General features: G+C 48.5%; 1 protein-coding gene across 2 annotated transcripts in view; it reads left to right on the top strand.

Moving 5' to 3' along the window:
• The window catches only part of ERGIC2 (ERGIC and golgi 2), a 278318-nt gene that overhangs the window by 154402 nt on the left and 111582 nt on the right, over positions 1–12334 (top strand). For both annotated transcript variants that reach the window (XM_078673761.1, XM_078673762.1), the window contains exon 12: positions 2365–2462. In XM_078673761.1, the coding sequence (XP_078529887.1) occupies positions 2365–2462 (98 nt within the window). The remainder of the gene's footprint in view (positions 1–2364; positions 2463–12334) is intronic.

The following is a 12334-nucleotide window of genomic DNA, read 5'->3' as shown; positions in this document are numbered from 1 at the left end:
CTTGGCAGTAGTGGCTCTCTTTCCACAACAGACTGTCCTCTTCGCAGTTCCTTCGGGTGCAGCAGGTGCAGGCATGTCTTCGGTGCAGCCTTTCTTTGCTGGGTCCAAGGAGCAGTAGTGCAGTCCTTCTTTTGTCTTTTTCCCAGTCCATCATTGATCCGAGGACTGTGTGTCTGGGGTGCCCCATTTATACCATCATTGAATTTGTGGTATGGAAGTAATCACTAGCCAATGGGACAGTAGTTCCCACAAGGCAACCCTTCCCTTTTTACATCACTTTCTGGGGGTTTAACCACCAAACAATGCCAGGATAACCCTCTGTACACAGAGCCAAGATGGCCTATGCCCATTTACCCTGTGAGGAGCCCTGGACTGTACCCAGCCATACTGTAAAACAGTTTCCAGAGGGGGGTAAACCTTTTTCAGAACCTGTCTGCCTACATAAAGGAGCGGGCCTGGCGAGATGGTATTGCCATAGTCATCCTACTGGAGGAGTTTGCTCCTTCTCCCACCAACAATTCTTTTTATTCCATGTTCTTGGGAGCTCTTCACACTTCCTAGCCCAGGGCCCACCATATTGTCTCGGTTGAAAGCTGCTGCAGAAAGACCGGAAAGGCTACTGGAGGTTTGGGCAGTAAAGCAGGCTCATGTTTTCATTGTCAGGGGCATGTTAAACCGCAAAAGGAACATGTTCTCCTTGTTAATATTAAACACCCTGCCTGGTGGGCTACGTAGTCCCTCCCAGAGGTGACTTATTAAAAAGAAAGGTTTTGACCTGCCAAAAAGGTTTATCTTGCCATCTTTAGTTAGCAGTTTAAACCCTGCAGTGACTCCCCTAGAGTCACGTTTTAATGTTTTAATGTTTTCACTTTTGTCACTGTATTGGTAGTACTATTAACTGCTGCAGTCCACTAGTGACAGTTCCCTTACTAGCCCTGGGTACCTCTTGTATCATATACTAGGGACTTATGTGCTAAGTTATAGAAGCCAATCGGGTATAAGCCAATTGTACACGTCCTTTGGGGGTCGGGAAACTTGCCCTGGGCCTGGACAGCTGAGCCCAGTGCTCTACAAAGTTATAAAACCGTCAGCATTAGTCCTAAATCTTCAGGGAGGGGGCGGGGAGTGGCTCTACAAAAATCCGGCCTTTTCTTTAGGAAGACATTAAGACAGACAAGTATTGACAAAGCCAATAGGTCACACCTTTGAAAGACGTTAAACGTTTTGTCTTTGCCAATGCTTGTTGCTGATGCTGAACAGTATCTGCAAAAATAAGCTAAAAAGTCAGAGTCCAGCGTGATCTATGTGTGTGACTGTGTCATGATGTTGAACAACATTGACAAAAGTTTGTCCATCATTTCATTCGGAAATGCTATGATATAAATGTATTCATGTGTCATCATACATGCACGCTTGTGTCATGATACTGACCCTGCAGCATTCCCTGATATAAATAGAGGAATGATACAAGTCATGCAATCCAGGGAAGGGACAAACAGAAGTAGAGGTAGGAAACTAATTACATAAGAAGCAAGCAAACAAGGGTGTCAAGAAAACCACCCATTGGTTAACAGTGGGATGACCCAAATCCTGCTGTAAGTATTTGTATTCTTCACAGTAGGTTTTTTGACAGTTGACAACTAAAGCAGTCAAAGGCCGATAATTAATAAAATTAATCTACAGAAGAAGACGACGCATGGTGCCATTGTGGGTTCATTTTCCAATGTCATAGACTCTGCGCAAGGTTGATGCCTGAAATAGAAAACTTTGGTATTATTCCTGAATCCCACCATTGGACGGTTGAATAGTGCACAGCTTGTTAATTTAGTTTCAGGCTTAAAGCTATTGTAGCAGGTAAGAATATAGTTTATTTTTTAATAAAGTAAACTGACATTGATTTCTTAAATGTATTTCCTAAACCTCAGTGTACATTATCTTCACTACATTGTCATGCACAAGATATCTGGTCCTAAATAGAATAAGTCTGTTTCATTTGTCAATAGTTTTTGTTGTTTGAAGCGCTTTAGCGTAAGGCCTACTTTACAAATAACTTGCTACACAATACTTTCTGGTAATGTTGAACATCTTATCGTTTTCATGCAGCATACCTCCTTGGATCACCAGTATCCATATAATTCTCTAAAATGTAATGCACTTTATTTGTAACTAACCAGCAATTTGAAACGTCTTAACGAATTTAGCAAAGTGTGTCTTAGAGTTCAGTTAAGTTTTTATCTTTGATGGGTGAGGAAAATGTTCTTTTTTTGAATAGCAGATTCAGTACTGCAACCTTGAATAAGCCTCATTTTAACATGCGTTTTCGTAGTGTTGCTGTAAATCTGAAGTAATTTCTTTATTTTATAGATAACCAGATGTTCCAGTATTTTATCACAATTGTGCCAACAAAACTCAGAACCTACAGAATCTCATCTGACACTCATCAGTTCGCAGTGACAGAAAGAGTAAGTCAGTTGATCTGTGTGAAGACATTCATGTAGAATGAACAAGTGGTGGCTCTTGGAGCTAAGATTTTATAAGTGATATAATTTGCCCTTTTAGTATGTTGACTATTCAATCTATTATTTCTGTGGCTGCTTTCTTCAAACACCTGAAATGGGAAATCTCCATCCATGTCAATTGTGAACCATGATAAATTGCGACTAAGGACTTTCCGTGTTTTTAGCTGGTGGTGGGTGAATTGACACCAGTGTCAACTGGTTCAAAGTACTAATCCCCTACATAGAAAATTCTACCCCTAAACAATTGAAGCTTGAGATTTACCAGCAGTGGCAAAGGGAGTGATAAAATAAATAGGAATAAATTAAAACATCTAAACGTGACCACACATCCATCAAGTAGTGCTGATACTCTTTGAGGACCAACAGCAGACAGAAAGTAAACAAATAACGGGTAGAAAAAAAGATGGCATGGTCATCTAATTTCAAGGCTCTTCTAAGTAGATATGGTCTCTGTTAGACTTGGCATCTTTGGCGCAGTTCCTCCTGACTTTTTACCTCTACCTTTTTGATGTGCTGGATTTCTTTTTTACTTGCTTTGATGCTTTCGGCACTTTGACACTGATCAGCCGTGGCAAAGTGCTCCCTGTGTAAATTGTTATTACATTTGGGTCTCCCTGATTGGCATATTTGATTTACTGGTAAGTCCCTAGTAAATGCACTGAGTGTGCTAGGGCCTGTAAATCAAATGCTACTAGTGGGCCTTCAGCACTGATTGTGCCACCCATATGAGTAGCCCTGAAAAGGTACCTCAGACCTGCCACTGCAGTGTCTGTGCGCAGTTGTGAACGTCCATGTCAACCTGGCAAGGGCCCCCACTTGCCAGGCCCTAACCTTCTCTTTTCTCACATGCAAGTCATCCCTATGGTAGGCCCAAGGTACCCCCATGGGGAGTGCTCAGTGTATGTAAAAGGCAGGACATGTACTACATGTCCTGATGGTGAGATACTGCCAATTTCGTTTTTTACTGTTGAAAGACTATCTGGCCAATAGGATGCAATGGGAAATACTTTGTAACATTTTACAAGTATAGCTTCCCATTGGGACAAGATAGAGAAATAAAGTTTAGACTTTTTGAACTCAGAATTTATTAACGCATCTTTTAGATGCTTGGATTCAAGCTAGCCTGGCTGAAGAAGGTGACATACCCTGAAACTGGTCCCAGGATGCTTGTTTCCGGTCCAGGGAAGACCTGGCAGTTCGGTCTGGACTGTTCCCATGAGGCACAGGGTCAAGACTGATTTGCATACGGCTGGGTCCAAACTGAGGTGGCGTAGTGGGAAAAAGAATGATGGATTTAAAAAACGATCTTTTGACTGGGAAGAATGTTTGCATTGTCAGCATTCCGTCCATCATTTGTTTGCTGTAACACTCTCCACCCTAAGTGGGATGGGTATGCTCAGACGTGGGTCCCTTGATCACTGTGCCACTGGATTCAAGCTAGCCTGTCTGAAGAAGGGTGACATACCCTGAAACCGGTCCAAGGATGCTTGTTTCCGGTCCAGGGAGGACCTGGCCTGGCAGTTCGGTTTGGACTGTTCCCATGAGGCACAGTGTCAAGACTGATTTGCATATGGCTGGGTCCAAACTGGGGTGGCGTAGTGGGCAAAAGAACGATGGATTTAACTCCCATTCTCCTGAGGGAGAATGTTTTCATTGTCAGAATTCCGTCCATCATTTGTTTGCTGAAACACTTTTAGAGAGTAGGCATTTTCTTGTCCAACCATTCTGTGTGCCTCTGCCTGTTTGTGGATTGATTGTCTGGTTTTGGAGTGGCAGGGGCTGGGGATGTGCATTAACTGTAGGCCGTCCCTGAGGGGGTTGAGATGTGCCTGGCCCTTCCTGGATGACTCAGAGCTGAGATGAATGGGGCTTGGCTGCATTTAGAGTAGTGTGAGGAGTTTTCCTTGAACCTGAATAGGGCCCGTCTCCCTTGCACAATGCTGTCTACACCCCCTGTGGTCATACTGCACTAGTGAGGACAGAACTGGTTTGGACTGAGTTCAGAGACCCTTGCACAAAGAACAGAGACAAAATGGGGTAGTAGTAGACCTTAAACTCCAGAAGTTTAGATCACTTCTGGACTCAAGAAGAACCTTTCTTTTCCAAGGGAAGAGCTGTGAGGAGGAGTACTGCCCCTTTACTTTGTGGGGTTGGCCTGCAGTTGCTGTTTCTGCCAAGGAAAGACTGGAACTTTGCTGTGAGCCAGTGTGAAGTAGAATCTCCAAGGACCTGTGTGTGTTGGCCTCCTGTTCTGAAGTCTCAGGGACACAAAGACTTCACTCCCAGCTCTTCTGAACTCTGCTGCTGAGAGTATCCTCCTGAAGGTCAGCAGGTCTTCGGTCTGTCGTAGGCTCAGTGGGAGGGTTTTCCGTGTCTTGGCGGCGAGATGGGAGAAGGATTTCCCACCGATAGTTGTTCTTCGGATGCGCAGGGCGGTGGCGAGTGAGAGTTCGGCGGAGCGGAGCTGACGGTTGGGGATGTAGGAGAGCAGTCTGTTGAGGTAGGCTAGGCCGGTCTTGTGAAGTGCCTTGTGTGCGTGGGTGAGGAGCTTGAAGGATATCCTCTTGTTGATGGGGAGCCAGTGCAGGTTTCTCAGGTGGGGGGTGATGTTGCCGTGGCATGGTCTGTCGAGGATCAGTTGTATCGAGGCGTTTTGGATGCGTTGTAGTCGTTTGAGCTTGGTCAGGGCTCCGCGTAGAGGGCGTTTTCGTAGTCTAGTCTGCTGCTGACAAGGGCCTGGGTGACTGTCTTTCTTGTATCTGTCGAGATCCATCTGTAGATCTTGCGGAGCATGCGGAGGGTGTTGAAGCAGGAGGAGGAGATGGCGTTGACTTGCTTGGTCATTGAGAGCATTGAGTCGAGGATGATTCCCAGGTTGCGTGCGTGGTCGGTGGGTGTCGGGGCTGCCCCCAGTGCTGTCGGCCACCAGGAGTCGTCCCAGGCTGAAGAGTTGGAGCCGAGGTTGAGGACCTCCGTCTTGTCAGAGTTCAGCTTCCGAAGGCTGACGGCCTTCATTCCTTCGTGGAGGTTGGCTTTGGCGGTGATGGGGTTCTTGGTGAGGGAGAGGATCAATTGAGTGTCGTCAGCGTAGAAGATTATGTTGAGGTCGTGCTGTTGGGCGACGTGTGCGAGCGGGGCCATGTAAATGTTGAACAGTGTCGGGCTGAGGGAGGATCCCTGGGGTACGCCGCAGATGATCTGAGGCTTTGGAATGGAATGGGGGAGGCGGACGCTGTGAGTTCTGCCGGCGAGGAAGGAGGTGGTCCAATCCAGAGCCTTGCAGCATGGAGGCGTGCACTTAGTGTGCAGTGGCAGACGGTGTCGAAGGTGGCAGAGAGGTCTAGGAGGATGAGTGCTGCGGTCTCGCCGTTGCCCAGCAGGGTCCTGATGTCATCGGTGGCAGCGATGAGGGTGGTCTTGGTGCTGTGGTTGCTGTGGAACCCTGACTTGGAAGGGTCCAGGATTCGGTTTTCTTGGAGGTATCTGGTTAGCTGTCTGTTGGCGGTTTTCTCGATGACCTTGGCCGGGAAGGGGAGCAGAAAGATGGGCCGGAAGTTCTTGATGTCTCTTGAGTCTGCTTTAGGTTTTTTGAGTAGGGCGTTGATCTCGGCGTGTTTCCAGATCTCTGGGAAGGTCGCCGTCTCGAGGGAGAGAATGATGACGTTGCGCAGGTGGGGTGCGATGGAGCTGATTGCTCTGTTGAAGACGTGGTGCGGTAATGGGTCTGACGGAGAGCCAAAGTGGATTGTGTGCATGGTCTTGATGGTGTCAGGCTAGCAGGGGGTCGCGGTCGATGGTGTGCGGAGGGTCTGTTGTGTTGCTGTCTGTTGGGGCTGTCTGGGTGTTGAAGCTGTCATGGATGTCTGCTATGTTGCGGTATAATAGGTGGCAAGGGAGTCACACAGGGCTTGCGACGGCGGGATGTCATTGGTGTTGGAGATGGGGTTGGAGAGTTCCTTTACGATGCTTAAGAGATCCTTGCTATTGTGTGCGTTGTTGTCGAGGCGGTCTTTGAAGGAGGTCCTGTTGGCCGCCCTGATAAGGTGGTGATGGTGATGGTGGTGGTTGCGAATGGCGTGCTTGTGTGCTGCGTGGCTGTCCGGAGTTTGTTCACTGTGCCGTTTCTTCTCTAGTTTCTGGCAGGCTTGCTTGGAGGCTAGGAGTTCTGGGGGGAACCAGCTGGCCCTCTTGCTGATATCTCTGTGGGGGGGGGTCTTCAGCGGGGCAAGGGTGTTGGCGCAGTCCTTGATCCAGCGTCTGAGGCTGTGGGCAGCGTCGTCGGTGTTGGAGGGTACGATGGGTGGGCTGAGAGCGAGGTTTGCGTGTAGTTGGTCTCCGGTGATTTTGCTCCAGCAGCGGCGGGGATCTGTTGGGTGCGGTGGTGTGTGGTGGGCTCCTGGAAGGCGAAATGGTTGGTCCAGAAGAGTTCGGTGGTGTGGCTGACGGAGACGTGCAGGCTTTAGGAGAAGACTGGGTCGAGCGTGTGGCCGGCGGAGTGGGAGGGCATTGTGACGAGTTGCTTCAGTCCGAGGTTGGCAAGGTTATTGATTAGGGTTGTCGAGTTGTTGTTCTCAAGGTGAAAGTTCAGGTCTCCGAGGAGGATGAAGTCAGTGGAGGTCAGAGCGTGCGTGCGGATCAAGTCGGCGATGGAGTCGCTGAACTGGGGTGGAGCCCAGGGGGGTCAGTAGAAAAGGGTGCCTCTGAGGGTGGAGTTAGGGTCTGTGTGGATGTGAAAAAAGCATGTGTTCTGCGGTGCTGAGCGCGTCGTCGGTCCTAGTCGAGACCCTGATGCTGTTCTTGTGGACGATGGCGATTCCTCCTCTGACTCCGTTGGGGCGGTCTCTTCGGGTGATCTTGTAGCCGTCTGGGATGGCTATGGCGATGTCGGGTGCGGAGGAGTCGTTAAACCAGGCTTCTGTCAGGAAGGCGACGTCCGGGGATGTTGTGTCGAGCAGGTCCCAGAGCTCGACAGCATGCTTGCGTGCGGAGCGGGTGTTCAGTAGTATGCATCGGAGGTGGTTGGGGTCTTTCTTGGCTGGTGGTTCGTCGGCTCTGAGGCTGATGAAGCTGCATTACCGGCAGGTGAAGGGGCCGTGTTCGCGTTTCGGGGCAGCCTTGAAGCAGGTGTGGCTCCGTCCGGAGTTGAGAGCGTGCAGAGTGCTGGTGTCGTACTGGCGGGGGCGGGGGCCAGGGGTTCTGGCACTGGGCGCGGTCCAGGCTCAGACAGGCGCAGACGGGCTTGCCTTAGGGGCGCCTTCGGTGCGCCAGCTGTGCGGCCGCGTTGCAGCCGGCATATATGGGGAGGTGGGAGGGAGGAGCAGCTGGGAGGCGGGAGGAGGGGGCAGCGAATGGGCAGTGGGCCGTCAGGGGGCGGGCCGTTGGGGATGCAGCGGCAAGGGCGGTGAGGGACAACGAAGGTAAAAAAAGGAAAAAGTGGGCACAAAATCGAGGGAAAAACGAGTGGCACAGAAGGCAAAAGGGCGCAAAAAAAGAGTGGAACTGAAGGCAAAAGGGGCACAAAAACTAGGGGAAAACGAGTGGCACAAAGGGCAGAAGGGCACAGAAACGAGTGGAACAGAAGGCAAAAGGGGCACAAAAAGGATGGAAACAATGAGTGGCACAGAAGGTAGACGGGCACAAAAAACGAGTGGAACAGAAGGCAAAAGGGCACAAAAATACCGGAAAAACGAGTGGCACAGAGGCAAAATACTGAATACAGGGACAGCTAAGAACAGAAGGCAGAACGGGCAGAGAGGCACGGGGGCAGCGAGGGGAACAGAAAGGAAAACCGGGTAGAGACACAGGGGCAGCGAGGGGAACAGAAGGGAAAACCTGGCAGAGACACGGGGGCAGCGAGGGGTACACAAGGAAAGAATGGGCAAAGAGAGCACGGGGACAGCGAGGGGAACAGAAGGAAGAAAAAGGGGCACGGACCACGTACAGGCAGCGGGGGAAGACGGACCACAGCAGTCACAGGCACAACAATGAAAATACAGGCAATACAATAAAAGCAATAAAGCGGAGAATGAACAAACCTACCTACGGCCTACCACTGGTCACCAGGGATGAGGCGCAGGTGGAGCCTGCGGGTGGTGGAGGGCTTCGAACTTCCTCAGCAGCGGCAGCTTGGGCAGGGAGACTCAGGTGGTGCTGTGTGGAAGGGGAGCGACCTACCTGGTGGGGTCAATGGTCACTCCCAAATACCCCAAGCTCACAGGGAGTCATTGTGCAGGGAACGAGCACGCCATGGCAGTATCCATTACCACATAGACTTTCCTTTGAAGGTATAGCCAGGGAAAAGGGCCAGACCATTAGCGGGTTGGCCATAGCCACAAAGTGACTCACAGAGAAGACGCCTTGAACTTAAACACTTACAGGGGGCAGACTGGGAGGTTTCTCCTATGAATGGCGACAAATCACCCCCAACTAATGAATGCTTAACATCATAAAATACAGTTACTATATAGAGCTAGAAAAGATGTCCCCAAATGTTAATCCAAAGAAAAGGGGTTTCAAAGGAGTACAATCTGGCCTTTTAAGGCAGGACCTCCTTCTAAAGGGAGCTATACAGGAGCTGCCAAGAGGGTAACAGAACCAGGGACTGTAATCTGTATACTTCCACATTGTTTACACTGAGGCCCATCATAGATCTGAGGTTCCTGAATATAGTCATCAGAACACAAAAGTTCAAAATGACCACACTGCATGAATTCATCACATTGCTAAAAGAAGGAGATTACACGTCCGGGACACTTATTTCTGATGATCAGCAAACACAAGAAATACCTCAAGTATGTGGTAAACAATTCACATCACCAATTCAGTGTTACCCAATGATGTAAATTCAGCAACAAGAGTATTAAATAAATGTCTTGCCTCTGTAGCAACTTCCGTGAGAATACAGGTGATAACTGTGTACCCGTATTTAGAAGAGTGCCTTGTAAATGTAAAGTCACAAGATCAGCCTAAGACAGCATATCAAGAGTGACAGAGACAATACATAGACTGGGCTTCTCTGTGAACATGGAGAAATCCTAACCCATTCCCATGAGGGAAGAGGTATTCTTGAGGACAAAGTTAAAGTTTGTGACAGTAAAAGCATACCATGTTCAAAAGAGTCCTGGCATTGACAGAACAAGTTCACCTCCACCAGAAGGGACAGTCTAACAGTGAAAACAATGACAAAATTGATAGGTATGATGCATTCTTGCTTTCCTTTAATCCCATTTGCCAGACTCCATCCATGAATAGCTGCAAAGCCAATGGCAACGATTGATGGAGGCCTGGGAGGATCTACTGGTTGCAGAGAAGTTCCAGAAGGACATGAAAAGGTGGGCAAAAGAGAAAATCACAGTAGATGGACCATTCGGACAATCACTCCCATCAGTGACCATCACAACAGACTCATCCCACTGGTCACCCCCAGTGTATTGAGGAAGGCATATCCCTCTTCCAGGATCCTCATTTCGCCTTTTCCCCTTTTCATGCCTGTGCCTGTACTGACTTCCTAGAGCCTTCTAGCCAGTGTGACTCCCTCCATTGATTTGGCAACTTTGAATTGAATGATAAAGTGCACCAAAAATTGATCTTGTAGAGAGCGGTATTATAAGAAAGTGGGTTTACTAGTTGCATAGGATTCGAGCTCTTCACAAGTAATACGTCTGCAACTTCCACTTTACTCAGATCTAGGTACCCCATTGTAACATTTGACTTTCTCTGTAGCAAAGCAGAGCAGTCAAAACCTTTCTTGTGGGCTGAGGTGTAGTCTAGTACCCCCACATCGCTGCTATGCAACTACACTCAATAAGTCATTGCCCAGTTAGTGCTTTTTTTTTATATAAAAAGGAAAAGTACTTTATTACCCACACACTGCTAAATGCTCTGCATTCATTACAAATATATACAATATGGTAGTTAGAAATACCTTTGGTGACACCCTCAGCAAGGTTTGAACCCCAGCAAGCCCTGAACCCCCATTGAAATTAGTGGGGATATGGCCAAAACTCAGTTTTAACATTGCCAATCATTACTATTGCCAATTAAGCATTAAAGTGAATAAAGTGTGTCCCAGAGTCTAATTTCTACTTTCACTGCAGCTTAAGGACCAACAAACAGGGACCCCAGAGTTTAGGGGAAAAAGCTCCGGCACCAGGACTGCTGACTGGTTCAGGGTTTCAATCCCCTGGGTGACTATGGGCATGTTTTGCGAAACAACGTCTGGGATGGGTGACAGCTGAATATTCAGCACCCCCGAAAACTCTAAAAACAAAGTTGGTGGTGCCCCTGGCCTTCCTGGGGCATTACAAAGAGCATCATGCAAATGTGTGTGGCCCGTGCAGGGGCTCATGGGTGCTCTTTCACCCCAGGTGTGCATGTGAGCAAGAATGCTTAATTTTCTTTGTCTCTGTAAGTGGCTTCACTCTGTATTTGGCTTCATTTAATGCCAAGTGCCCATGCGCCTTTGATGGAGCACCTGCATGAGCCACGGCTGCGGCCGGGCAGGGAGCCCTCTCCATTAGTGGCCAGCTAGCTCATTCTGTGCTCCTGCCCACGGGTTTCGGTGTGGATGGGAACAGGAGTCTCAGCCCCTCCCCTTTTCCCCCGTAAGGGTGGGGTGGTACTGGTGCTGGCTCCGGCTGCCCCCAGACACTCGCATGGGAGCAGGGAGGCATACTGCCTTGCTCCTGAGGTTCTGGTCTGCCCCAGGAATATTCTTACTCAGTCTGGCCTGGGGGATGGGGTCCCCCTGGAAAATCTTCATGCACCCCAGGGGTTAGGGTCCCTAGAGCCAAAGATGATCTCGGGGAGTTGGCCCCATGTATTGTTACTGCAATTTAGTTGTCCGTTGTGCTCCTATATGCAAATAACAACCCTTCCACTCTTCCTTGGTCTCTCGTGTACCCTTTGTGCTTGGTGATTGATCTACACGATACTCTGTCCCCTTGTACCCATTGAGACATTGTTCTATTGTTACTATATTCGCCCGGTCTCAACTGGGATAACAGGTTTACTCCTGTTTCTATTCACTTACATATGGAAAAAGTAGGCACACTTTCGCCTCACGCTACTGCCTGGAACTGAATGCTGCAGATGATTCAGCATTGGGGCAGTCAGTTCTTGTAACATGTCTATGTAAAGCTGAACCTGCTTCTCTTTTTATAGAAAGACTGTGTACTGCCTGCTACTCCGATTTAGACATTTGAATATATGAAAGATCCAGTGCAGGAGAGCAAATTAGTTTCTGACCTGTAACTCCAGATCTCCAGCGTTGGTACCTTGCATTTATTCACATGCAACCCTCCTTTCTCCCTTTTAGAGGCTCCCTCCCATCATATGTACTCCTCCCACTTGTGCAATGAAATCTGAGCTAACGTGACCTCTAGGAGAAGTATGTGAGCTCAGCACTTCCATCTCATTGTCCGAAGTTTGGTTGTGTAAAGTGAGGTGGTGGTTGTACTAAACACATTTTGTTGAAGCCTACGGCCTTTTTAACTCTATTCACCTCTTTTTTTAAGTTACCGAGGATTCCCAGTCTGACAATTGGGAATGATTACTACATGTGAAAAATCCCAACAGTGGAAAACTGGAGTTACAGGTGAGTAACTAATTTCTTTGTACTCTTTCCTGTGACATTGGGTGGCTTGTCAAAAACTACCCTTACTGCACTGGTGGGAACCGTTCACGAGTTTTTCTTATTTCTCAGACATTAAATTCCCATGCCCACGTCCTCACTTAGCAAACCTTTCATTGTTGTCTTTTAGTGACACACGATTGCCTTTGCAGCTCTGATGACCACAGCAAAGCAGACTATGAAG

Source organism: Lissotriton helveticus, chromosome 1_1, assembly GCF_964261635.1.
Source record: "Lissotriton helveticus chromosome 1_1, aLisHel1.1, whole genome shotgun sequence".
Classification (NCBI taxonomy): Eukaryota; Metazoa; Chordata; class Amphibia; order Caudata; family Salamandridae; genus Lissotriton; species Lissotriton helveticus.
This window is presented reverse-complemented; position numbering and strand designations above follow the sequence as displayed.